The 27806-nt window shown below is 39.8% G+C and overlaps 2 protein-coding genes across 5 annotated transcripts in view; one reads left to right on the top strand and one right to left on the bottom strand.

Moving 5' to 3' along the window:
- The window catches only part of LOC139186638 (ninein-like protein), a 35888-nt gene extending 34220 nt beyond the window's left edge, over positions 1 to 1668 (bottom strand). Inside the window, 3 exon segments of the mRNA XM_070801924.1 lie at positions 64 to 236; positions 749 to 816; positions 1541 to 1668. Coding sequence (XP_070658025.1) covers positions 64 to 236; positions 749 to 816; positions 1541 to 1668 — 369 coding nt within the window.
- Positions 1669 to 3146: 1478 nt separating this feature from the next.
- LOC109567588 (ankyrin repeat domain-containing protein 26-like) overlaps positions 3147 to 27806 on the top strand; it is a 39450-nt gene continuing 14790 nt past the window's right edge. Inside the window, exons 1-8 of one of the 4 annotated variants that reach the window (XM_070801986.1) lie at positions 3147 to 3576; positions 6338 to 6452; positions 6616 to 6789; positions 19173 to 19291; positions 19568 to 19627; positions 20721 to 20891; positions 22697 to 22730; positions 25761 to 26711. In XM_070801986.1, coding sequence (XP_070658087.1) covers positions 3344 to 3576; positions 6338 to 6452; positions 6616 to 6789; positions 19173 to 19291; positions 19568 to 19627; positions 20721 to 20891; positions 22697 to 22730; positions 25761 to 26711 — 1857 coding nt within the window. In that variant the 5' untranslated portion in view covers positions 3147 to 3343. The remainder of the gene's footprint in view (positions 3577 to 6337; positions 6453 to 6615; positions 6790 to 19172; positions 19292 to 19567; positions 19628 to 20720; positions 20892 to 22696; positions 22731 to 25760; positions 26712 to 27806) is intronic. The other 3 variants (XM_070801985.1, XM_070801987.1, XM_070801988.1) reach the window with 3 other exon arrangements.

The raw sequence follows: 27806 nt of genomic DNA, 5'->3' as shown, positions 1-27806 counted from the left end.
ATCCTCCTGTGTCATGTCATGTGAGCTGACTGGGGGGATGTGCCAAGGGCGGGGTCCACCCACCTCCACGCTTTCCAGGGACGCAGAACCGCGAAGCTGGCTCCTCGCACTGGGTATGGCCGGCTGCTCCAGTAAACCTGGGGCTCCACCTGCAGCGCCACAGGGCTTGGGCTGGCTCTGACGGCCGTACCACTTAGAGCTGCTCACGCACTTTGGGGGCACAGCCCGGGAGGCAACTGGAAAGAAATGGGAGGCGTGTGGGGCTCTTTAACAGACTCTGGGCCCACTTGTGCTTACAAAGATGCAGATTCGGAGGTGCAATGTGGCTCTCGGGGAGTGACAGAGAAAATGCCAGAACACAGGGAGTGGCCAACATGGGGCTGGGGCTGAGACAGCTAGGCTGGGAGACAGGATTTTCCATCCTAAACTCTTGGTGTTTCCAAGCAAAATATGCTTTTGTTATGTGATAGAAAACTAATTTAAAAATCTAGCTTTTTACACAAAGAAATAACCTTCCAATAATCCAAGTGCTCTGGAGACCAGAAGGTCATTTCCCACCCACCTGACCCCACCCCACTACAGGACCCCACCTGGACAGGACACAGAGGCAAGGACCTCAGCACAGTCAGGGAGGCTCAGACTCCGCATGAGTCTATACAGGGCAGAGGCAGGTGTGGACTTCAGCTAGGGATTCATGAGGCTCCCTTAAGCCCTAATACACCCCTGCACTTCCTTCTTCCCTCCTTACCTGCCCACATCTGTGGAGCAATGGGGACTCCGCAGGCAGAGAAGAAATGACACTGCCTCTGCAGGAACCTGTGTGGCCAGAGAGACTGGGGAGTGGGGGTGCGGCCTGGGCTGTGACAAGAGAGAACACAGGTTCGAAGGGAAGGAACCAGAAGGGGCCAGTGGGAGAGAAAGGCATAGGGTCCCAGGAAGCAAGGCCAGGCCAGGAAAACAGACCGTTTCACACAGGTGGTCACGCTCCCAGGGACCACGTACCACCTCCCTTCTGTCCTCCTCACCCAAAACTGGCCCACAGCCCCTGACCTTGGGAGCATCAGAGGAGGAGGCTGGGTCCAACCAGGCCTCCAGGAGAAACAGTGATGCCGGCGACCCACAGAAACTGAGGACAAGGGAGGAGTCTGGGGCGGAAGATGCTGAGTTCCATGTGACAGAGGACATCTATGGCGGGCTGACCATGTTCCTGGACCCTGTGAGGTTATCATGGGCAGGGTCTGGCCCTGTAAACTCTCCCCATGTGGGATTCCTGGGGCTGCTGGAGAGGATACGGCATTCCCACTCACAGGGAGGAAACGGGAGGCTTGAGCACCCCATGCAGGGAGCAGGGGCCTGCACGCAGGCTCCGCACCTGCGCTGGTTTCTGTCTACACACAGGCTGTGGCTGGTTGCTGAGCAGGGAGCAGCGGGAAGAGAAAGGCCGTGCCAGGTGGGAGTGGGCAGCGGGGACACACTCGGGAAACCAGGGGGGCCTGACCGCACGTGGACCCCCGCCTGGGGCTCCGTACTCACCACTCACCTGAGGTCGTGAGCCAGCACCGCACCTGCGCCCTTGGCCTGACTGGGCTTCGGCCTCTCCTCTCCTGAGATCCCTCGGTCCGCGTCCGGAGGCCCACCTGCCCTTGTTGTGGTCCCCCCATTCTTCATTGTTTCAGCTGCTCAGCACTTTCCTCAGAGCAATGAGACGCCCAGAAATCACACATATTAGAACTGGTTCATAAATGTTCTCCGAAAGTGTCACCTCCTCCCTCCACCAGGGGGAAATGCGTCTTCAGGAACGTGTCCATGCGGCAAATCAGGCCAGGAGGAGGCAGCGTCTCACCACCCACAGAGCACAGAGCTGTGGCCTCTCGGTGGGAAGCTCTGGGGGTCTCGGCCAGTCCTCACCCGCTGCCCAGACGGCCAGCAGACCACAAGGTCAGCCGCGCCCTGTGCCTCCTGTGTGCGCGTATTTATTCATAGGAGCAGAATACCAGACTCTGCAAGTTAAGAATACGTCGGTTTAGGATCTCCCTGGTGGTGCAGTGGTTAGGACTCTGCATTGCCAATGCTGGGGGCAAAGTTTCAATCCCCAGTCAGGGAACTAATATCTCAGCATGCTGAGAGGGACAGCCAAAACATTAAACAAGCAAAAAAAAAAAAAAAAAAAAACCAACAAAAATATTTTGGTTATGTGTTCTGTGATGGCCTTCACTGAATGAGCAGAACTACTGAGAAGCAGAATGTTCTTCAAAACCCCAGGCATTTGGCCCCAGGGTGCCACACACATTCCTGGAGCATCAAAGCACATGTTTCAATCATGTGGCCTGAGTTGGTGGGAAGGACCAGCAGGCAGATTAGAAAGCTGGAGAGAGGGATGCTGTGGGCTGGCCGGGGAAGCAGGTGAAGCCCATGGGGGAGACCGGGAGGGTGGCCTCCTGGAAAGCACACAGCCCAGGAGGGCGGGGGCAGGGCTCGCTGGGCTCTCACCACAGGGGCCGCCTGTGTGCACCAGCCCTGGCCGAGCCACCTCAGGCAGGCCTATGACTGACCCACCAACTGACTGGGTAATTGAGGGAAGCTCTGAAAATTGAAAGAAGAGAAAAACAACACAAAACAAAACCAGGGTTGGTACAGAAAAGCACCAGTCACGAAGAGGACACAAGTTGCCTTTATCATGAGTGGGTTTTGAATTTTGTCAAGTGTTTTTTCTGCATATTCTTACTTGTAATTCTTACTTGAATGTTGGTAGAACTGAGCTCTGAATCCATTTGGTCCTAAGCTTTTAGCTTTGGGGAGGTTTTTGTGTTTTTTTTTTTTTTAATTAATATTTGAATCTCCTTATTTGTTACTGGAGTGTTGAGTTTTTCTATTTTTTCTTGTTTTAGTCTTGACAGGGTGTATGTTTCTCAGAATTTATCTATTTCTTCTAGGTTTTCCAATTTGTAATTGTTCATGAGTAATAACGGCCCCTTATGATTATGCTTCTTTACTTCTGAGGTATCTGTTGTAATGTCGCTTTCCTTTCTGTGGTTATTTCAGTTTCCTCTCCTTCTTCCCTTAGGTAAGGGTTTATTGATATTGTTTGCTTCTTTTGAAAAATGCACTTCCAGTTCTTGCACATGCACACTGGGCATTCTGGCACATGGGCAATGTGTTTAGAGGTGTCGCTTAGCAACGATCATTCTGGGATGAAAGATTCCAAACTGTTGAGCTTACCTTAAGCAAACCGTTAAGCAAACCATTAAGCTTACAGGCTTCCCTGTAGTGCTTGTGTTGGGTTTAGGGGACTGTGAAGAGCCGAGGGGGAGGTGAGGTGTGTTTGGAGCCCATAGGCTCTGCGATGAAGAAGATTTTTGGCTACAGGAGTGAGAAGGGCGAGTCGCCCTTAGACTCCTCCATCAGCCTGGGGAGAGACAGAGGTCATCGTAGAACCAGCTTCCAGCCCGGGTACCACACCCGAGACAGGGACCTCACAAAGATCCACAAAGCTGCCAGCGTAGGCAACGTAGCCAAAGTGCAGCTGGTTCTGTTGCTCAGAAAGAATGGCCTGAATGACAAGGACAAGAAGAACAGGTAAGTGGGAGGAAGGGCCTGGCAGGGCTCCCTCCTGTGAGTTTCCCCTCCAAGGCTCGCAGACACCTTTGTGGGATCCAGCGCCCCACAGACTTGATAGGCTGCAAAAGCCTTAGCTGCTTTCAGACCCACTTATAATCCCCCTTAAAGAGCACTTTACTGGTCGTTTTAAAGTGATTTAACTGAATGACAGTAATCACAGAACTGAAATAAAACATGAATAGCATCTTTTTTTTCCCTTCTTCCTTCTCCTCCTCTTCATTTGTTGTTATGCATGCATTAACATGATCTACTCATGAGTAGGAGAAGGCAATGGCACCCCACTCCAGTACTCTTGCCTGGAAAATCCCATGGACGGAGGAGCCTGGTAAGCTGCAGTCCATGGGGTCGCTAAGAGTCGGACACGACTGAGCGACTTCACTTTCACTTTTCACTTTCATGCATTGGAGGAGGAAATGGCAACCCACTCCAGTGTTCTTGCCTGGAGAATCCCAGGGATGGTGGAGCCTGGTGGGCTGCGTCTATGGGGTCACATAGAGTTGGACACGACTGAAGCAACTTAGCAGCAGAAGCAGCAGAAAGAGCTCTCAAGTTCTACAGCCCTCAAGAAATCTTCTGGAACTCCCTGGCTCTCACATTGTTTTTCTCACGTGATTTATGAAAACTCTTCTTCCCTTGGATCGTCCATTGTGGATATTGGCAGTGGACAGATTTTTGATGTTGTCGGCATCTTATCTTTAATGTACACATTTTTATACCATAATGTTATATATTACAAAAAACTGCATAGTGAGAAAAAATAATCCTCATGACAGGCCAACTTCTGGGTTAAAAATTCTTCAGCTACAATTCAACAAAAAACTATATAGTGAGAAAAATAATCCTCATGACAGGCCAACTTCTGGGTTAAAAATTCTTCAGCTACACTTTTATATCAGTGTACACTTATGTGTATATGTTCTTTGCTGAAGGACCTTAAAAGACAGCTTTGAAGTAGGAAGCTGGCTGTGTCCTTGAACAGGAGGACATTTTCTTAGGATCTATGGTCTTTCCATATTTAAACCAATAAACACATTGTGGTTTTAAAGATTTGGGGTTACACATGCTGTCTTTAGTTGTGGTGAAATTAAAAGTTTTGTGTAGTAGGCAAAGATTTGCCCTTTTAGGTATCAACATTTGCTGGGTGGCATTTTCTATTAGGAAAGATAAATTATGTGTAGATGTGGGAGAAATAACCTGGTAACTATTTAGAGAAAAGTAACTAGATTTTTATCTCACCAAAAGTTTCAGATGGAGTATGGATCAAAAATTTTAAATACACAGGGTGAGAAAAGTACCAGAAGAAAACTGAAATTCCTATCTATACATTTTTTGTGTGCCGACAAAGACCTTTTTTTTCTAGTTCTACTGTTTATTAACCTTAATATTTTTTAATTAGATGGTAACTGCTTTACAATGTTGTGTTGGTTTCTGCTGTACAACATCATGAATCAGTTGTAAGTATACGTATATCCCACCCCAGAGACCTTTCTAAGAATGATTTCAAAGGCAAGAATTCTGGAGTTTCCTGGGTTTCACCTCCCCACCCCACCCCCAAATAAAAAGAAGAAAAGAAATCTGAAAGTTGATTTAGCAACCCCCCAAATTTAAAAATCTCTGTAGATCAAGCTGTGTGTAGGGAAGTTGGATGAGCAGACAGGACTTGTCTTTCTGGCACTAATAGGAATGTGGCACAGATAAAAATAATTTGTCATTTTCAATTTAATTTAGAATTTTTTGTGAGGATTGGTATCCTGTGACACTTTCAGTCTTTTCAGAAGTCGAGGGAATCTTGGGAATTTCCTGGCCGTCCAGTGGTTAAGACTCACTGCTCTGGGCCCAGGGTTCGATCTCTGGTGAGGGAACTAAAGTCCTGCAAGCTACAACGACATATTGTACAACATGGTGAATATAGCTAAGATGTTATAGTCCCTTAAATGCAGTGTAACCTGTAACAGCTGTGGGTCACTGTGTGGTGCACCTGTATGATATAATAATATATAACACACGTCATCTCTAAAGCAAGCTTAGATGGAAACACCTCACGGGAATTAACCAACAGGAAAAAAGAGACATGAACAAACAAAAATGCTACAGTTTATAGTTGTAAAGACTATGAATTATAAATTATATTCCAATGTCAGAGACGTTAAAATGTGAGAAAATGAGCACATTAGAATCATCGAAGTACAGTGTTGTCTCTAATCTTCAAAACATATCTGCAAAGTAGGTGTCATATCCTTTGACTTCATTCAGATGTTGTCCTTGTAAGATAGTAGTAATAGTAGTAAATATGATAATACAATCTAACAATCACTAGCTGTTATCTGTGCAAGGGATGGTTCTAAACCCTGTGCGTGGATCTCATTTAAGCATCGCATCAGTGTCCTGTGAGATAACTAGTACTCTCTCTCCATTTTGTTGGTGAGGAAATTGAGGTACAGAGAGGGTGAGTGACGGCTAATAAGTGACAAAGTCAAATTTAAACCCAAGTTGAGCTGAATCTCAAGGTCTCACGCATTCTATTCAGGTAGACTGTACTTTCTTTACTGTGTAAGAGGAGCTAAACTAATATATGCTGCTCTTTCTCCAGAAGAAAATGAAATATTTGTTTCAGAGGGATAGGAGTACCATGCTATTGAGTGTTTTCAATCACACAAACAGTTATTTGTTTTGAAACAGTTACACTACAGTTTCCTAAAAACTTGTCTTGCTTTCATAGGACTGCGCTCCACTTGGCCTGTGCCAATGGCCATTCAGAGGTGGTAGCTCTCCTCCTGGAGAGAAAATGCCAGCTTAACCTCGGTGACAGTGAAAACAAGACCGCGCTGATGAAGGTATGGGGCAGCGAGCCGTGTCCACATGAGATGGATGTGATTTAACTACTGAGACTAAAGATGAATGTATCTCATTGAAATATAGGGAACTGGTGAAGCTTGTGGACTATTTACTTTGAATTCCTAGAATTCACACTCTTGTTTCTTGGCACAACACTGACAGGCCATAGAATGTCAAGAAGAGGAGTGTGAGGCTCTTCTGCTGGAGCATGGTGCCGACCCAAATGTCACGGATGTCAATGGCAACACCGCTCTCCACTATGCTGTCTTTTGCCAGAATGTATCACTCGCGGCAAAGCTGCTTTCCTATAACGCCAATATAGAAGCCAGGAACGAGGTATAGCTCAACTAACTTTATTCACAAAATATTTGCAAACCATTTTTCTAAACGAGAAGTGTTTTATTGATAACAGTATGTAAATAGGTAGACTGAGTAGTGTCCAGCAGGCCCTGTTACCATGGAAACAACTCCAAAGTCACGCCAGCAGGTGGGTGGAAAATATCAGAGCCCACAGAAAGGGCAAAGCTCCCTCAGCCACCCTTCTACCCCAGAAGGAAGATTTTCCCACTAGAACGTGCTCAGGAGTGGGTGATAGGCTCACATCAGATCAGATCAGTTGCTCAGTTGTGTCCGACTCTTTGCGACCCCATGAATCGCAGCACGCCAGGCCTCCCTGTCCATCACCAACTCCCGGAGTTCACTCAGACTCACGTCCATCGAGTCAGTGATGCCATCCAGCCATCTCATCCTCTGTCGTCCCCTTCTCCTCCTGCCCCCAATCTCTCCCAGCATCAGAGTCTTTTCCAATGAGTCAACTCTTCGCATGAGGTGGCCAAAGTACTGGAGTTTCAGCTTTAGCATCATTCCTTCTAAAGAAATCCCAGGGCTGATCTCCTTCAGAATGGACTGGTTGGATCTCCTTGCAGTCCAAGGGACTCTCAAGAGTCTTCTCCAACACCACAGTTCAAAAGCATCAATTCTTCGGCGCTCAGTCCTACAAAAAATGAAGGCTTGGGGGGAGTGAAGTAATGTGATGGGTAGCTGCTTCCAGCGGCTCAGGGAATGGGCTCAGCTGCTGGAGGAGGGATGGGGGTAGGAGGAAGGAGAACCAGTGCCCAGCAGGGGGAGCTGGGGGGTGCAAGTGGGCTGGGGAGGCAGCAGGCCTGGAGCCCTGAGCCCTCCAGGACCCCGGTTCTGAGATCTGGTCACGTGGGTCAGGTCACGTTTGACACCCAGCAAGGGTGTTCACTTGTGCTGGTGACCACTTGGTTCTCCAGGTACAAGTGGGTCTCCCACGCTCAGCCCTGGGGGGCGCTCAGCGGGGCTGCAGCTGAGTGTGGGCAGCTGATGATGGTGAAGCTGCCCCTCCTGCTCTTTCTCCTGTGGCTGCAGCTCGGCCAGGAGCTGCAGAGAGAGCTCCCCAACTCTCACAGGTGGGCTCAGTTTTCCTTGTTTGGAAGCTCCAGCCTTCCCTGAGTGAAAATATTTTGAAAGCACTTGATTGTCTAAGATATCACTTTAAATCATGATATTGCTCAAGAAGCATTAGGGAGTAGAGCATTCTTTTTTGTGTTGATGGCAGATATTTGTGATAACACTGCACTTGTTAAAGGTAAAACTTTTTCCAAGTATTTTTCCCTTACTGAAAAAAAAATTTTTTTTTTCTAATTAGTCTAAAATAACACAGTAAAGCAAAATTTGCCTTGGAAATAGACTTTGTCTTAAAACTCAAACAAGCATTTGACAACATAATAGAAATCTTGCTGCTGCTAACACATTCCAATTTTACGAAAAAATGATTTATATAAAAATGATTTCTCTCTCATTGCCCAAGGCTTCAGAGGCTAAAAGGAAAGGCAAAGGAGCGAGCAGGTGAAAAATGCAGATCAAGTTGGAATTTTGGCAGTTGGGGTATGCCAAGAAGAGGTGTTTTTTTTAATATTTATTAGGCTGTGCTGGGTCTTAGTTTCAGTATGCAGGATCTAGTTCCCTGACCAGGGATTGAACCCAGACCCCCTGCACTGTGAGCACTGAGACCCAGCCACTGAACCACCACAGAAGTCCCAAGGTTTTTTTTTTTTTTTTTCCCCCTTCAGTTTATATATTTCGGTAAGGTGCTTTTCAGTCTCAGGGACAATAGTTGTTATTTTGAGAAAGAGATTGAGTGAATTGGAGACTTGCCTAGATACCAATTTTAGGAAGACTTTGCAGAAATCAGATCAGCAGTGAACAGGAGGTGATTAAGTTGGGAAAAAAAGAGAAGAACAAATATTTAACAGAAATATTATCCTATTCTGGCAGAAACAGCCAGTTAGACAAGAGTCTGGACTCTGCTCTCAATCTAGAAGGTCTTGATGGAAAGTAAGGGGTTTATAAACAATGAGATCAGGTTGCCTTTTGTGTTTATTAGTCCCTGTTCTACCATTATTTACCCAGGAAAATTTAGTTCTGTTTTGATGACTCTTACCTCTTATACTTTTCTTTTTTCTTCAAATCCTCAAGTAAGAGAAGGAATTGGCCATGTGGGTGAGAGATGAGACTGGAATGTTTGCTGCGCTAATTCTCAGCTAGAGTGTGCTGGTGAAAACCACAATCACTTGGGAAAGTTTATAAAAAAATTTACAAGCCTAGGCTGTTCCCTGAAGATTTTGATGAAATAAATCAAGGAAAGCCTGGACATGTGTATTTAGAAATATTTCCTTGAGATTCTGATACGATCCTTGGTGAAGAACTATGGAGTGATTAAGGATAATTTCTAAGTGCACCTATCTCAAAAATAAGTAATCGATAGAAGAGTTGGAGTTTGATCAATGCTGGCTACTTCCATCAGCTCCCTCCTTTGCAACAATATTAGCCAGACTTTTTCCTCTGCCTCTGTGATTGAGAAGTTAAAAGGGATATTTTTGGCAAAATCTATTGGCTTGAATAATATAACTCCTTTTTCTTCCAACCACTAATTATTCAGTGACACTCCAAGAGTCTGTAGAGATTTGCTCATGGCAAAGTCACTTCATCTGTAGAGTCTGACCCTTTAAGAATTTTACACCTTCTGTTATCAACCAGGTCATTAGGTCGACAGATGTTTGTTACCAACAGTGTGTTCCTGACTGCAGTAATAGTAACTCATGAGCCTTCTTTTGGTGTCAGCAGGACAGACTCTTGCAGTGTGTGTGTTAGATTTGCTGAGCCCTGGCATAAGCAAGACGACAGCTTTAAACATCAAAACCCATGAAGTTAGTACAGATGGGGATTCTTTTAATAATTTAGTTTCAGCAGTCTTAGGAACTTATTATTCATTTGGTTAATAATCTGGGGGAATTCTAGAAACAGATTGTAGTTTTAACAAGCAGTGGAAACATTCTTAAAGTGGGAATTTTGAGTCTTGTTTTTTAAATTTATTTTAATAAAATTATGAGTCAACAGCAATTTTTATTACATATTGAGACCCACTTTTCTTGTGAAACACATGATACTAAAGAAAGGAAAGCTTTCACATACAAATATTTGCTTTATGCCCACCTGTTTGGAAACAGCAAAACGTGAAACCACAAGTGGGCTACAGAGCAAATGTGGTCCTTGGATATGTTTAGCTTACCTACCTCCACAGACTGAGTCAACATGTAAAACTTAGCAAACTCATGCGGAAGTCTGCATTTCAGGCTTCTTGGAGAACTCAATCTGGTCCCCCTTGAGCCCATTCTACTGTTTGGTCTGCGTGTGGAGGCCGCCCTGTTCACTCTGCGTGTGGAGGCCTCCCCTTCTGTATGGGGCGCGTGTTCACAGGTTTGCCAGCCTCATCCGGCTTTTTCACTTACTCAGGCCACCAGCTTTCCCTCCATAAGCATTTGAGTTTCCAATTCTTGTTTTATAGTTTATTTTGATAACTATTTCAAGATTTTAAATACAGTCTAATTAATATATAATTGTTTCATATTTTAAAAGAATTTCTTAAGGATGGGATTGAATTTTTCAAATTAGAATTTTAAGTTGGTTGTGGCAGTTTCACACTGAATGAGTCTCCCAAACACACAGGATTATGAGAGAGAGCGCAGGGAGAATTCACGGAAGAGCAACTCCCTGAGAAAACGCTGAGTGCATATTTATTGGTAACTTACATTCTGAAGGAGATCAGCCCTGGGATTTCTTTGGAAGGAATGATGCTAAAGCTGAAACTCCAGTACTTTGGCCACCTCATGCGAAGAGTTGACTCACTGGAAAAGACTCTGATGCTGGGAGGGATTGGGGGCAGGAGGAGAAGGGGACGACAGAGGATGAGATGGCTGGATGGCATCACTGACTCGATGGACATGAGTCTGAGTGAACTCGGAGAGTTGGTGATGGACAGGGAGGCCTGGCATGCTGCAATTCATGGGGTCGCAAAGAGTCAGACACGACTGAGTGACTGAACTGAACTGAACTGACCTTGTAATCTTTAACTAAGAGCAGTAAAGCAAGACAGAGACCAGAACACTGGGATTAAGGAAGCTTCCTCCAGGAGATCTGGAGGTAATTACATGAGAGTCGTCAAGAAAGGTCTTTGAAGAGAAGCAGTGTTGTTCTGTGTCAAAACAGCATCTAGCTAAAGCTGACCTGTCAGGTTAACTTAAGGGCGGGGGAAGGAACAAGCAAAGGAGAGTGAGTAAGATTAAATTTCAGGAGACTTTGCTGAGAAAGCCAAAAAACATGGTGCCCACAGTTGGTTTTTTGGAAGAAAAAAAAACACAAAACAACCTTTCTCTTTGCGTGTTCATGTAGAGGATAATATTCCCATTGGAATGTCTGTAAACCTCATGAGGTTACTCCTGGTCATCCTTGGATAGGTTATGCATGCTACAGATAATATTATATAGTCCTGCCTCAGCATTGTTCCTAAAATATGCAGTTGATTTAGTAGCTGATTGATTCTCTCTGGAGGAGTGTTGAGACTAGTAATAGAGCAAGTAAATACTACAATATTCCTGATAAATACTATGATAGAAGCAAAGATCCTTGGAACCAGTAAATGTTGAAAGTGAGTTTTAGAAAATGACTCTGTGGTTCATCTTTGGAAGAGGTAGAGGAGGAGCATTTTATTAGTTATCTTTTTGAAAGACGTATCTGGCTGCACTGGGTCTAGTTGTGGCACGTGGGATCTTTAGTTTCGGCACGTGGAATCTAGTTCCCTGACCAGGGATGGAACCTGGACCCCCTGCCTTGGGAACTCAAGTCTTAGCCCCTGGACCCCCAGGGAAGGCCAGGAGGAGGAGCATCTTGATAGAAGGCGCGCCAGGGGATGAGGAGGAGGGGCTCCCTTTTATTTACTTTCTGAATTATATGTTTAAGTTCAGAGAATCTATTGCATGATTTTCCGTTCACTTTAGAAATAGGTTAACTGTGTACATTAGAAATGGTTTTTCCTGTTTTACAGGATGACCTTACACCACTCTTACTTGGCATAAGTGAAAGGAAACAGCAAATGGTGGAATTTTTAGTAAAAAAAGAAGCAGATATACATGCGGTTGATAAGATGAAAAGGTACAGTTGTTCTTTTTCTTTTTAAAAACCTTAGTGCTGTTCTCAGGTGCTAAGATCAAGATTAAATTAATAACAGGTTTCATTTGTGATCAACACTTCATCAGTTAGGTAGAAAATCAATTATTCTGACTGGGAATCGTGAAAAACTATATAGCAGGAATATATAGCAGGATTCATATTCCTTTATAATATTGAGTGATGTCATATGCAACCTATTCTTTTTTCTGGTTGATCTTGTAGTAGCTGAGGGGTTTCATACTAGTTTCATTAGCTTTATAAAATATGGATTCTGCTTTTCAGTTTACCTTATGACAGTATTGAATTTCTTAATTATTTTATAACGATCGTTTAACCTCTACTTCGTATATATTTTTCCTTAAAAGATGCATACTAAACATAAAGGACTTGATTTTGTCTTTTGGGTGACTCTTTGCTTTCAGTTACTTTCTCTGAAATATACTGATGTTATTAGATTGCAGAAGAGTCCTTCACAGTTTAGTGACTAAGCAGCAACAAAAAAGTGATGAGTAATCCCTGTCCCCAGATACTGTGGGCTCACCAGTTTTTATCCTTTTTCATTTCTAGTACATTTTGATGTTTTCATTTTAAATGAAGGTAGAAGGAAGAATGATAGGTTTAATTGGATAAACAGTTCCTTTAACAAAGATAAGTCAGAGGTGGATGATACAGACGAAAATGATGGGCTTTAGATTCAGGCTGGGTTCAACTCCTAGCTTTCCTACCTATTAGGGTTATGACCCTGGGCACAGTACTTATCATCAGCAAATAAGTTTCCTGGAACAAAAAGGCAAATAGTAATGCATCCTTCAAAGGCGGCTGTGTGTATATATAGCATTTCATTTCGTGAAGAGCACATGCTTGTCAACATCATTAAGTGCCTCGGTGACTATTTTTATTTCCATTATTGTTAATATTTTTGTTTTAAGCCTGCAAATAGCCTTTGCTTAACCCAACCTCTAGCTGACTTTGAAGCATAATATATCAGACTAAGGAGGAAATGGGGGATTCGTCCTTTAAATACTCACCTGCCTCAGATAAGTGACCTCAGCATAGTTTCTTGTCCATCAAGGACTTTGTTATTATTTTTTCATTTTATTTATTTTTTTTTTGTTATTATTTTTTTTTGTTGTTATTATTTTTTTTTAAAGCATTTATTTATTTGACTGCGTGCAGTCTTAGTTGTGGGAACTCTCAGTTGCAGCCTGTGGGATGAAGTTCCCTGTCCAGGGGTGGAACCTGGGCCCCCTGCATTGGGAGCCTGGAGTCATAGCCCCTGGTCCACCAGGGGAGTCCTCATCAGGGACTTTTGAAATAGTAACTGCTGCTGTGTGCCATCCCAGTGGGGCAGGAGGCTTCTTTTCCATCCCTTCATTTTAGCCGTGGAAGTAATTTACATCAACTTAGGAGAAAGTGAGGTTGTGAAAACTCAATACTTATACTCTTCTGAATGACATATAGCTGATTTTTATGAAGACCTGAAAGAAAATTTGATACTTAGCTTTTTTGGTGGTTGTTTTTGAGGTTGGTGGTTGTTTTTGTTTTTTTCTTTAAAGTGTAGTCATTTACAATACTGTGTTAGTTTCAGGTGTATAGCAATGTGACCTGGTTACACTTGTATATGTATATATCTATATTGAATATAGTTCCCTCTGGAAGTTCATTTCAATTTGAAGTAATTTCTCTTTTTTAAAAAATTCTCACTTTGAAATTAATCAAGCGATGTCTTCTATTTAATCTAGCAAAACTTTCATTCATAGGCAATTCTAGATGAGCTCTATTTTAGGCCTTAGCAGATATATTATGAATTAAAAATTTGTGGCCCTTCTGTTTCTTGCGGTTACTAACTTACTGTTTGATACATACTGAATGTACTTAACTAATTTATCTTACTGGTTGGTATAATCTTGGTGGAGGTTTTGAATCTTTTTGAAAATAAAGAGGAAATAAGCATTTTATCTTGTCCTTTACTAAAATTATAATTTATAATTATATAAATGAGATTCTTAAACTCTCTTCATGACATGAGAAAATTTTAAGCTGCAACAGTCTTAAAGAAAAAAATGTAGAACTCCACCCCGCCCCACCCCCAGAGAGATTCTGATTTATCTTTTCCTAATATCTGCAAGTCACACACATTGAATGAATGAAATCACAATTCATGATTTTTTTCTTATGTAGACTACTTGTTATAAAATTATAAGGAAAGAATTACCAACAGAGTTTATAAAATTATCTCAGAAAGATAAGTTTTTACTTTAAAAAATATCTCTAGTAATATGTATATTCCATTTTAAGAATTTTATTAAAGAATAAAATTTTAAGAAGTTTATTTTTAAGAAGTATTTTTTTAAGTTAAGAAGTTATTTTCAAGTTTTATTTTTAAGAAACTTTATTAGCTTCAGTATTTATAGGTGTTAAATTAGCATGTCAGTTCTTTGTTACACATGTTAAACTAAAATGCAAATTCTTCCATATCTAAAACTCAGTCATTGTGATTACTTGATTTTTTCAGCTCATTTGTTCTTTCCTGATTCCGTGAATATTGAATTCTGCTTGGTAATCATAGATGTATTTGAAAACTTTTAAATCTCCAATTTGGATAATCATAGTTTTACTACTTTTTTTATATCTAGATTGTTCCTTCAACCTTTATCTGCCATTGAAGGCATAGAAAGAAAATTAGAGCTGTTATGTGCTGTTTACAGGGTAAAAAGAAGAAAACGATGAAATTTTCAAATGGGGTTTTTAGAAAATGTATTTATTTTTTAATTGAAGGATAATCACTTTACAGAATTTTGTTGTTTTCTGTCAAACATCAACAAGAATCAGCCATAGGTACACCCATGTCCCCTCCCTCCCAAATCCTCCTCCCATCTCCCTCCCCATCCCACTTTTCTAGATTGTCACAGAGTCCCTTTCTGAGTTCCCTGAGTCATACAACAAATTCCCATTGGCTATCTATTTTACATAAGGAATTGTAAGTTTCCATGTTACTCTTTCCATCCATCTCACCCTCTCCCCACTTCCTCTCCCCCCATGTCCATAAGTCTGTTCTCTATATCTGTTTCTCCATTGCTGCCCTGCAAATAAATCCATCAGTACCATTGTAGATTCAGAATCTTTGTAGATTCCATGTATATGTGAATAGTATATGATATTTATATTTCTCTTTCTGACTCGCTTCACTCTGGAGAATAGGCTCTAGGTTTGTCAACGTTGTTAGAACTGACTCAAATGTGTTTCTCTTTATGGCTGAGTAATAGTCCATTGTATACATTGTTCTAGTTCTATGAAAAATGCCATTGGTAATTTGAAAGTGATCACACTGAATCTGTAGATTGCATTTGGTAATATAGTGATTTTCACACTATTAATTCTTCCTACCCAGGAATATGGAATATCTCTCCACCTGTTTATGTCGTCTTTCTTTTCTTTCCTCGGTGTCTTAGAATTTTCCATATACAGGTCTTTTGTCTCCTTAGGTAGGTTTATTACCAGATATTTTATTCTTTTTGTTGCAGTGGCGAATGGGATTGGCTCCTTAATTTCACTTTCTGATTTTTCATTGTTAGTATATAGGAATTCAAGTGATTTCTGTGTATTGACCTCGTATCATACAACTTTGTTAAATTCATTGTTTAGCTCTAGTAATTTTCTTTTACTAGAAAATAGATAGTTTCTTTTGGGTTTTCTATGTGTAGTATCATTTCATTTGCAAAAGAGAGAGTTTTACTTCTTCTTTTCAGATCTGGATTCTTTTTATTTCTTTTTCTTCACTGATTGCCATAGCTAGGACTTCCAAAACCATGCTGAATAACTGTGCTGAGAATGGACAACTTTGTCTTGTTCCTGATCTTAGAGGGAATGCTTTTCATTTTTCCTCACTGAGAATAATGTTTGCTGTGGGTTTATTCTATACGGCCTTTACTATGTTGACGAAGGTTCCTCCTGTGTCTATTTTTTGAAGCGTTTTTGTCATAAGCAGGTGCTGAATTGTGTCAAAGGCTTTTTCTGCCTCTATTGAGATGATCATATGGTTCTTATTTTTCAATTTGTTAAGATGGTGCATCACATTGAAATTGGTTTGTGTATATTGAAGAATCCTTGCATCCCTGGCATAAACCCGAATTGATCATGGTATATGAGCTATTGAATATGTTGTTGAATTGTGTTTGCTAGAATTTTGTTGAGGATTTTTACATCTGTGTTTGTCAGTGATATTGGCCTGTAATTTTCTTTTTTGTGTTGTCTCTGCCTGGTTTTGGTATCAAGGTGATTGTGGCCCCATAGAATGAGTTTGGAAGTGTTCCTTCCTCTGCAATTTTTTGGAAGAGTTTCAGAAAAATAGGCATTAGCTCTTCTCTAAATGTTTGATAAAATTCCCCTGTGAAGCCATCTGGTCCTGGGCTTTTGTTTTGGGGAGATTTTGGATAACACTTTCTATTTCAGTGTTTGTAATTGGCTTGTTTGTAATTTTTATTTCTTCCTGATTCAGTTTTGGGAGGTTGAACTTTTCTAAGAATCTGTCCATCTCCTCTCGATTGTCCCTTTTATTAGCATATTGTTGCTCATAACATTCTCTTATGATCCTTTTCATCTCTGTGTTGTCTGTTGTAACTTCTCCTTTTTCATTTCTAATCTTGTCAATTTGATTTTTCTCCCTTCTGTTCTTGATGAGTCTGGCTAGTGGTTTGTCCATTTTGCTTATCTTCTCAAAGAACCAGTGTTCAGTCTGATTAATCTTTGCTATTGTTTCCTTCATTTTCTTTTTGATTTATTTCTGCTCTGATCTGTATGATTTCTTTCCTTCTGCTGACTTTGGGGGGTTTTGGTTCTTTTTCTAGCTGCTTTAAATGTAGACTGTTGCCTGTTCAAAGTTTTTCTTGTCCTGGAGGTAGGATTGTGCTGCTATCAACTTCTCTCTTAGAAGTGCTTTTATTGAATCCCATAGGTTTTGGGTGGTCGTGTTTTTGTTATCATTTGTTTCTAGGAATCTTTTGATTTCCCTTCTTATTTCTTCAATAACCTTTTCGTTATTTAGTGATGAATTGTTTAATCTCCCTGAGTTTGTGTTTTTTTACATTTTTCTCCTGTAGTTGATATCTAGTCTCATAGTGTTGTGGTCAGAGAAGATACGTGATATATTTTCAATTTTTTAAATTTACTGAGGCTTGATTTGTGGCCCAAGATGTGGTCTATCCCAGAGAATGTTCCATGTGCAGTTGAGAACAAAGTGTATTCTTCTGCATTTGGATGGAAAGTCCTGAAGATATCAATTAGATCCATTGGGTCTAATGTTTCATTGAAGTTTTGTGTTTCCTTATTGATTCTCTGTTTTGATGATCTGTCCACTGGTGTAAGTGGGGTGTTAAAGTCCCCCACTATGGCTGTGTTGCTGTTGAATTCCCCTCTTATGCCTGTTAGTGTTTGCCTTGTGTATTGAGGTGCTTCTATGTTGGGGGCATAAATATTTCCAATTGTTATATCTTCTTCTTGGATTGATCCTTTGATCATTATGTAGTGTTCTTTGTCTGTTATAATTTTTAAAGTCTATGTTGTGTGAAATAAGAGTTGCCACACTGGCTATCTTTTGGTTACCATTCAAATGGATATCTTTTTCCATCCATTTCCTTTCAGTCTGTATGTGTCTCTAGGTCTGAAGCGGGTCTCTTATGGGCAGTATATATTTGGCTCTTGTTTTTGTATTCATTCAGTTATTCTGTATCTTTTGGTTGATGAATTGAATCCATTTATATTAAAGTAATAATCAATATATATGTTCCTGTTGACATTTTCTTAATTGTTTGGGGTTTGTTTTTGTAGGTCTTTCCTTTCTCTTGTGTTTACTGGCTGCAAATCCCTTTAGTATTTGTTGTAAGACTGGTTTGGTGGTGCTAAATTCTCTTAATTTTTGCTTTGTCTGCAAAGCTTTTGATTTCGCCATCAATTTTGAATAAGATCTTTTCAAATAGGGTTTTCTATTTCTTTCTTATGTCATAGTAGTACTTTAAAATGCCTCATAATTTCATCCTCACATAAACATTTCTCTTCTACAAATTAAAACTTGTCTTTTACGATCAATTTTAAAACAGAGTCCTCTTGTAGCATCTTGAATTGGTGTTTAACAATTAAACCTTTTCATTACACAAAATGCTTATTATGGTAATAGGACAGAAATGAGTATTTTCATATATTTAGATGCTGTGAAATTTTTCTTTCTTCAGTAGTAGGTTTTTAAACTTGCTTGCTCTTTTGTGTAAGACAAAAAAAGAAAAAAATGTAGCTATTCTCCTTTAAAGAAAAAGGGGAATGAACCCTACTCCAACTAATGAATTAAATTACTTTGCCAAAGTCATGGTTTTAACTTACCTGATTCATTTGAGGAATTCATTTGGTAATTTTATCAGATTCAAGAGTACAGAATTGTATCATCTCTTTTGGTGCCATAAAATGTTAGGGAATGCCACTTTAGGGGCTTTGAACAACTCATTTAACCTTTTTTTTAATTTTAAAGCTGTTATTGGTAAATAGTGGGGCAAAGGTAGATAGTTATTTCTATACCCTCTAGCTATAAAATTTGATGGTTACTGAATGTGGAATTGGGAAGCATTACTTATATTCCAGAATTCCACACTAACACCTCCTCAGTTTCATTCTGCTCCTTGTGTTTTGGTAAACTTTGGTTCATATATTTCAGTGAAAACCATCAGGGTTTTGCTATCTCCTGGATCCAAATGAAAAAAGAATTAGAAAAGGCAGTGGGGAAAGAATAGCTTTAGTGCAGAAAGAAGAAAGTTTCCTTTCTGTCTCTGAGGCACTAAGGTGTCACATCCTCTACATCTGACTGTTTAATGGAAAATCCAGGTGGTAAAGACCAAAGAGGACAGATGTTGTGTGTTTTTATTTCTCTATCTCTGCCAGTCAGATGGGGAAGACTGGATGTGAATAATTGTATCTTATTAAAAAAGCCTTTCTTGAAATTTTGGGAATTTTGTTTCTTTCCCTCAGAAAGAAGCACATTTTACAAAAATTTCAGTGACTTGTAAGTGATAAAATTTATGTAAGCACAAATATATTTTTATCACTTAAAATCAGGGCCAATACTGAGTCAAATAATAAACTGAAAACAGAGTCTCTAGAATTAAGTAATAGCAATTATTCTTAGTGTCAAACTTTCATTAAAGGTTGAAGAAGAAAAGAAGCACAAAGATGCTGCTGATGAGAGGCGACTGATTGAGCAGAGAAGGAGTCGAGGAAATAACAAGCAGGCGTTTCCTGCTATGGAGAATAAAGGTTCTGATAGGTAAGCCTATATCAAAATTTAACAGTAGGTCATTTGTTACTTTCCTGTAAAATCATTTCTAACTTGAGCTAATGTTTGTGATTTATGAATTTTATATTTCACTAGGGATATAGTTATTTTGAATACTCTTGTCCTTTAGCCTCAATACTAGAGTTCCTTTGTTAACATACCACCGTGTTACAGTATTAGAGTATTCTGGAGTTGACTGCATACTTGCCTTAACCAGTGTGTTGTAAAGGTAAATTTATGTCACTAATGAGCATCCTTTCATTTCAGTCTGAGGACTTCCTTCAGCGTTTCTCATGAGGCGGGACTAGTGGTGAAGAACTCCCTCAGGTTTGTTTTGTCTGGGAAAGTTTTTATTTCTCCTTCATTTCTGAAAGACACCTTTTCTGGATAGAGTACTCTTGGTTGGCAGTTTTCTCCTAGCACTTTGAGTATGTCCATGGATGGAGCCAGATTGCTGTTGGTGGCGGGAGAGCCGATGAGGCACCTGCCTTTCATCCATGATGCTGATGTCACCCATGTGGGTGGTTTACAAGTAAACTGCCCCCGCCCCGCCTAAATTTGATTTCTTCTTTCATGGTGGATGTGCCACATGTCATTTTAAAAATCATCTAAATTAAGTGTTACCTTTTTCTTTGAGGGTTTTTTTTTTTTTTTTTAATTTATTTGGCTGTGCTGGTTCTTTACATCTGCAGTGCTTGGGCTTCTCATTGTAGTGGCTTCTCTTGATGCTGAGCGTGGGCTCCAGGGTGCTGGCTTCAGTGGTTGTGGAGCACAGGATTCATTGCTCTGTGGCATGTGCTATCTTCCCTGACCAGGGATCGGACCTGTGCCCCCTGCATCAGCAGGCAGATTCCTAAGCACTGGAGTACCAGGGAAATTCCTAAATTAAACATTACTGTATTTAAAAGCAAAACAAAAAAATATAGTGTAAATCTAATTATGACTCCCATGTCTAAGAGTCGTGGTGTTTAGGCAGTGGACTCCAGGTTTTCAGTGTAGCCCTTGAGGTTCTTCCCAGTGTCTTTCCAGAGCATCTCTCTACTTTCTTCCATGTATTTTGTACTTTTCCTTCCAGGTTCCTAGGAAACAACCTAGATGCCGTGTGCCTGATCTGTGTACTCACATTCTAATCTCCCAGTAGAATGATTTCTCGCTTTTCTCTTCCTTTTGACCTTCTGTCTTCACTTCTTCTGCAAATCCTTCCTTATTTCACTTATCACTTTCATATGCCAACTCTTACATATCATATTGTATCATAATTATATATCTCTGTTTGAAGGAAGAATTTGTTTTCTTGCATATGGTTGGTACTTCATATGACTTAATATGGGTAAGAGTTGGAATTTTACAAGAATTGGTTTTTTATTCTTTATTAGTCGAATTATTTGAAAACATTGGCTTTTTTTTGGACTTTTTAAAGTAGCGATCCTGGTGTGCACAGAAAGGGAGTAAATAAAAAGAATGATGACAAATGGACACCGGAAGAACGTGTGATTGCACCAATATTTGAAAAGACCGATTCACTAACTGGTGGCCTGCTGCACGTGAATGATGACGGCATTTTAAGGGAAGTGGATCAAGATGATGGCAGGTAACATGGACAAATTCTTTATTTCTAGGGGAAGAAATATTAGCACTGAATACTTCTTCTGGAAATAGAGCAGCATAATATAGTATACAGGCCAAGAGAAGAGAATCCTCAACTCTACTGGATGAACACTGCAGAAAGGTTAAGGAGAGGATTCGTGGCTTTGGCCAGAAGTCATTTCAGTAAATAGTCCACTTGGAAGCTGGACTGTAGTGAATACACATAAACAGCTCTGTCGGGAATACTTACTGGGACAGGCAATGGAGACCTGGATGGTAACTGAAGAGGAATGTGGAGTTCAAAAGAGTTTCTTGTTTTATGTTAAGAGGGGAGCTTGTAGAGTGTGTATGCTGTTGGAAATGAGCCAGAGGAGGAAGTGTTTCCTGAGTTTTATCTTATTTGCATTTCCAAATTAGAAAGCTTATTGATTGTATGACATTATCTTTAAACTATTACAATAAGTTAATTGTACATTATTATTATTATACATGATTATTATGTACATATGTACTTCTGTTCATATGTAGATTTTGGTAAGGCCTTGTTCATTGGCTCTGAAGCATAATTTTCTTATGTAAATGAATACGTAGATGATTACTTAAGTTAATTCTATCATACATAGATTTTTTAAAATTATATAATCATGAATTTACAAATACTTAGGTTATACTGAATAGGATTTAATCATTCCTTGATGATTCTAGTTGATAGTATCATCGTGGGTAGCTATGATTTTGTAAGGTGCTCTGAAACATCACATCATATTAACTTCATAGTTGTTTATAGCTTCCAGGGAAAAGGGGAGGATTTTGTTTATTTTCAATAGAAACAATTAACATCTGCAGTGCTTGGGCTTCTGTTTATTACTTTGGATGATAAAGATCTAAATGACAAAACCATGCTTCCTGTACTAAAAGTTTCATTAACACATATTATGTGCTCAATAAGTGTATGTCAGATGCATAAAGAAACAGCAGAATGGTTGAATGAATGTGTATTGATGAATTTCTTTACAAAAAACAAATCTTTATTGAAATAGATTTCCAATATTGCCTACATCTAAAGTCTTTTTGTTTTGTTAGAAATATGTTTTAAGATTCAGAATTATCATTTGTAGTTATAGCTAGACATGAAATAATAATATAGATTCATTTGGTATCATATTACTTAAAAAGACTTTTCAATATCAATTTCTCAGCATATTTTGGAACAGCAGTGTTCAGGCCAGATTTCCTGGGTTTGAATTCTGGGCTGTTGGTGAACTGCTGTGTGGTCTTGGGCAAGTTCTTCAGCCTTTCTTTGCTCCATTTCTTCCTAACTAAAGGATCTAATATATTACCTATCTCCCAGAATGATCGCGAGGATTAAAAGCCTTTAAGACATGTCAAATGCTTGTAATAATGCATAGCCGTTGCATAATAAGCCCTCAAAAAGCTAATATCATGGTGATAAAAAAATGGGTTTCTTTCTTATAAGGACTTAGGGAATACTTCCGAAATAGGTTTTATTGCCATAAAAGTTAGTTCTTATTAAAAATGACAACTGCAAAAAACCCTGGTATACTGCTTCTATCACATAACGCAAGTAGTGTTAGGTTTTTCCTTTTCCTTTGATCTAAATTTAATGTTTTATTAATATTACAGGTGTATTTTATTTGTCCCTTAATGCTACTCTTTTTTGTTGTTTCATCCTTTTATAGAAATTACTTATGAATGCAAAGATGTTATATAAAAAACAAACATTTAGGTGTTATTTATATTTTCGAGTTATTAAATTTTAGCCTGAAAAGAATCATTTGTTTTTTTTAGGCCTGCAAGGAAAACAGCATATGAAAAGAAGAAGGTATAGTAAAAAAAAATGTATTATCCTCTAAAAAATACTTTGTAAAAGGAATAGTGGCAAAATAGAAAATCTTCCTTTGCTGAAGAGACATTTACTTTGAAAACATAATTTAGAAACTCTGTTGATAAAGTTATCCTGTTGATAAAAACCTGTTCTTTTAAGAAGCCTCTGCTTTTGCTTTGATGAAGATATTTATCACCTTTGTACACTTGGTATATTTTATACATATTTTGAGGACTTTGTGAACCAGTATTTTTTATGTGTAGGTCAAAGAACAAATTAATTACGTGAATGACCTTGATAACCTAACTCAATCATCTGAAACTGCTTCTGAGGATGGCGACATGCTTTACTCTAAAAATTCCCTGTTGCCATCTGGCAGGTGGCTGAGGGTCGTGGACCCCCTCCCTCTGTGCCCGTCAGCCCTCCAGGCCACCTGCCCCATGAACAGCTCAGAGCTGGCTCCACTTTCCCAGCTGGGTTCTCCCTCACAGTAGAGTCCTCAAGGAAGGTGTGTTTAACTGGCGTCCTCAAGAGGTGCAGGAATGCTCCCTGTGGATTTTTTCCAGCAGTTGGTAGAAACCAAACACTCTTGAAGTTGATTGTCCTTCATTCTGCAGAGCTCCCAAGTGGCATCTCAGAGCAGAGGAATTCACTCCCCCACCCAATGTCCCTCTCAAACACGGACCGGGTCCCATCCCCGAGGTCCTAGCAGCAGATCTCCCACAACGAGAAGCTCTCAGGAAGAGCTTGGGAAAGTAGTATTTGTAATTCAAATCCATTGGTCTACAGCAGTCAGGTAGGGACACACCATGGCCTCATCCAAGGAGAGGCCTTTAATATTTTCCATAGGAATTGATCTCAAAATTGTTGCGACTGTCTCGCAGAGCCGTGACCCTGATTGTGGTTTAGGCCAGGACCGTGTGTGCTCCACCGACGACTGCATTACCTGACCAAAAGTCCCTGTGCTCTGGAGTGAGCGTGTCGGTCACTCCATGCACATCATCACCTTCAGTGTCTAAATCAGAGTCTGTTCTTGGCTCCACTGTCATTTTTTTCACTAGCACCCTATCAACGGCCTTTTCATATCATTTACAGGTTTTCAATTAATAAAAACTGAGACATCAGTTGTAAAAATACTTTTGTACACTTTAAAAAGTTGTTTCTTTAGAATAAACTTATAAAAGTCCCCCTCCCACCAAGGAAAAAAAGTAAAAAAACCTCTTGCTACTAACAGTAGCTGTTCTGGCATTTGGTCGTGATTTCCCTTCCTTGATAGATGATTTAGGTTAGTTTATCACTTCCACTAAAGGTAAGGAGGAAACTACAGGCAGTTCAGAGACCATACTTTGGAAGTCATTCTTGTACTTGAGAGAAAATGATCCTCTGCTCTGTGTAGTGTCCTGTGTCAGTGCAAGGAACTTCTGAAAACAGTGATAGATGTGCCATAGTGTACATTTAGTGATCATTGTTTGTCATTGTATTTCCCCCATCTTAGTATTTTAAACAGTATGAAGAGAGAATGAAAGTTATTGCAAATAATCTCATGATTCTCTAAGAAGAGCTCTCTAAATTTTACCTTATTTATCATTAGTGTATATACCATGAATGAAATAGGAGGATTATTTTGTACTGATATGTTTGTACTAGAGAAGTAACTGTGGTTTGATGTAAGAGGACTAACAGAGTCAGAAGACCTGATGAAAAGCCTGCAGCTTACTTATATAATTTTAACGTCTTCCTTTCCAGAATCATTATAGCTAATGAGTTAATTGATGTTTGTAGAAGTGCTTAGTATAGCTGTCAATAGGTATAAGCCTTACAATTGCCTATTAAAATGTTAGAAAGGTAGCATATTCTTAAGAAAATAATTTTTGTATGAAATTCCATCTATTTAAATATATACAGAGCTAAGGCTCTTACTTGAAGTAGCTGTATAGGAGGTATCAGATGCAGTGGTTTTAAAGGTAGTGAGTGGTGTTGTTATGGAATTATAATTGATTTACAATATTGTGTTAGTTTCAGGTATACAGCACAGTGATTCAGACATATATGTATATGTGTGTGTATATTATATAAATGGGGCTTCCCTGCTGGCTCAGACAGTAAAGAATCCACGTGCAATGCAAGAGACCTGGGTTTGATCCTTGGGTCGGGAAGATCCCGTGGAGGAGGAAATGGCAACCCACTCCAGTATTCTTGCCAGGAGAATCCCATGGACAGAGGAACCTGGTGGGCTACAGTCCATGGGGTCGCAAAGAGTTGGACATGACAGACTAACACACATACACACACACACACACACACACACACACACATATTCCTTTTCAGATTCTGCTTGTAGAATATTAAATGGAGTTCCTTATGTTGTACAGTAGATCCTTACTGGTTATTTTATATACACTTGTCTATATATAAAATGGTATATGTTAAACCCAACCTCCTAATTTATCCCTTCCTCTACCCACTTTCCTGTATGGTGAGTAAGTTTGTTTCCTATGTCCGTGGGTCTCTTTCTGTTATGTCATAAGTTCCTTTAGATCCCACACATAAGCAACACGACTGGTCTTTGTCTGACTTACTTCACTGAGTGTGGGCATGTCTAGGTCCATCTTTGTTGCTGCAAGTAGCATTATTTCATTCTTTTTATGGCTTCGTACTCTTCCATTATATAAATATACCACATCAGATACGATTTTTAAGTGTAGTCAGATCTATAAATCTTTTAGGCTTTCTGTGTTTGTTGTAATTCAGAGAAAAGCCTTTCCAGTTCTGAGCTTCTTGAAAAGTCCCTTGGGCTTTCTTTTTCCTTTCATGGATTCATTGTCTTCAATTAAATTTTTGAACCTTTGGGAATTTCTGCTTGTATAAGGTCTGAGGTTTGTATCGAACCTCATTTTTTCCACTTGGAGATCCACTTGGTGCAGTCTTTTCACTGTATAAACATACAGGTTAGTCTTGCATTTCAGAGGAAATGATGAAATGTCATTTTATTGAGTACTAACTAAAAGTCTCCTTTGTCTCACTTAGGTTTCTGATAGTGGGAGAAAAGCAAAAGGTCTGTTGCGCGAAAACCACGTGCAGGATGAAATTGCCACGGCAAGACTAGAAATAGACACAGTGAACAATCAGAACCAGGAAAAAGAAAAGAAATGTTTTGAGGGTATTGAAATTGTAGAAGGAGAGAATGATTATCCTCAAGAGGCAATAAAATTGAATAAGGAAACGTTGACAAAGGCCATATTCCAGCATACTGGCCAGCTTAACATTCCGATAGCTGAAAATACAATGCTAAACCCTGAGCTGGAAAATGCAAAACAAAGCAAACAAAGACTGGAAACAGAAGTGGAATCCTACCGTTTTAGACTGGCTCCTGCCACACATGATCATGATCAAGGTCAGACATCACAAAGAGACCTGGAACTTGCCTCCCAGAAAGCAAAAGATAAGAGGTTACGCTTGCAGGACCAAATGAAGTCCGATATGGCTAACCTGAAAAGTGACAATGAGATGCTTTCCCAGCAACTTTCTAAAGTGAAAAATAAATTCAATCAGCTAAAAATCAAGCTGCATCAGACGACAGATGATCTCAGAGAAAAGACTTTGATGTTAGAACGTGTCCAGAGAGACTTACGCCAAGCACAGTGTCAAAAGCAGGTTATTGAACACATGTTCAATGAACAAGGCAAAGTGAATGAATACCTTGGAAAGCAGGAATCCTTAGAGGAAAGATTATCTCAACTCCAGAGTGAAAACATGTTGCTCCGACAGCAACTGGATGATGCACAAAACAGAGCCAACAGTAATGAGAAGATAGTTATTAGCATCCAAGACCAGTTTCAGCAGACTTTGAGAAAACTTCAGGCTGAACATGAGGAACAAGGTCTGATGCTGGAGGAACGAAACAAGGAGTTAATCAACAAATGGAAGCATGCAGAAGAGAGAATGTGTCAGTATGAAAATGAGAAAGCAGAAAGAGAAGTAAGTATCCAGAAGGAGAAATAATTCTCAGATTTCCTGAAAGAAAATTCAAAGTGATTCTTAATTCTGGCTAAATGTTGAATCTAGCTGAATATAAAAAATACACGGGCTGTGAATCTATGGTCTCTAAAACAGACTAAAAGCACACCTTGTATCCAGCAAATAAAAATTAGACCCGAGAGATGCTTCACTTTGAGTAGAGACATCGTGTCGCTTATGAAATGTTTAAGAGATTAAGTTCTAAATTTTTAATATAGACGGGTATTAGTAATTTACTATTCAGATAATAATTTTAATCTCTATGTAACCACGTCAGTATCATGATGAAGCAGATAAAAGAAACGCTCAAACCTAAACTGAATATTTTGAAATTAAGCTTCAGTTACATGGATTACCCTGACAGTCAATTCCAGGTTTCCCAGATGCTATTACTTATATATCGTACTTTGGCTTCAGTAGCTTGTCATACCTTTTTGTCATATTTGTTGGTATAATTTTAGTTTTATTCATGTAAATTTGAATTAACTTGGAAAACATTTCAGCCTTGAATCATTTATTCTTATGCCTCTCAACTCTTTAAAGAGTTGTCATTAAATTGAGAATTCATTGACAAGTCATTTAAATACACTTGTCATTAAATCATAATTTGGGACTCAAGTGGTGAGCTTTAACCAAGCTCTTCTTGATTTAAACTTCCCACTGCTATTAATGCTATTTACTTAGAACATTTTTACAAACAATTTGCTCCTAATTCTCATTTTAAGGATCAATTACTGTCATTTGAATACCAGTTTGCCCAATAAAAATGGAGGGTGGCAGGATTCGTGAGCAGCAGGAATGGAGTGAGTCAGGGAGAGGGTGGTAGGGGCTGCGGTCTGGAGGCAGGTGGAGGCCAGGTTATCGAGGCTCCTTGAAGGCATGGGAGCAACCTCATTTTTTAAATTTCATTATTCTTTTATATTGGAATATAGTTGATTTACAATTTTGCATTAGCTTCAGATGTACAGCAAGTTGATTCAGGTATAGGTATACATATATCCATTCTTTTTCAGATCCTTTCCCAAGTAGATGCCTGCAGAATATTATGGTTAGCCA

Source organism: Bos indicus, chromosome 13 (assembly GCF_029378745.1).
Source record: "Bos indicus isolate NIAB-ARS_2022 breed Sahiwal x Tharparkar chromosome 13, NIAB-ARS_B.indTharparkar_mat_pri_1.0, whole genome shotgun sequence".
In the NCBI taxonomy this organism is placed as follows: Eukaryota; Metazoa; Chordata; class Mammalia; order Artiodactyla; family Bovidae; genus Bos; species Bos indicus.
The sequence above is the reverse complement of the archived record's forward strand: the minus strand, read 5'-3'. Positions and strand labels throughout refer to the sequence as shown.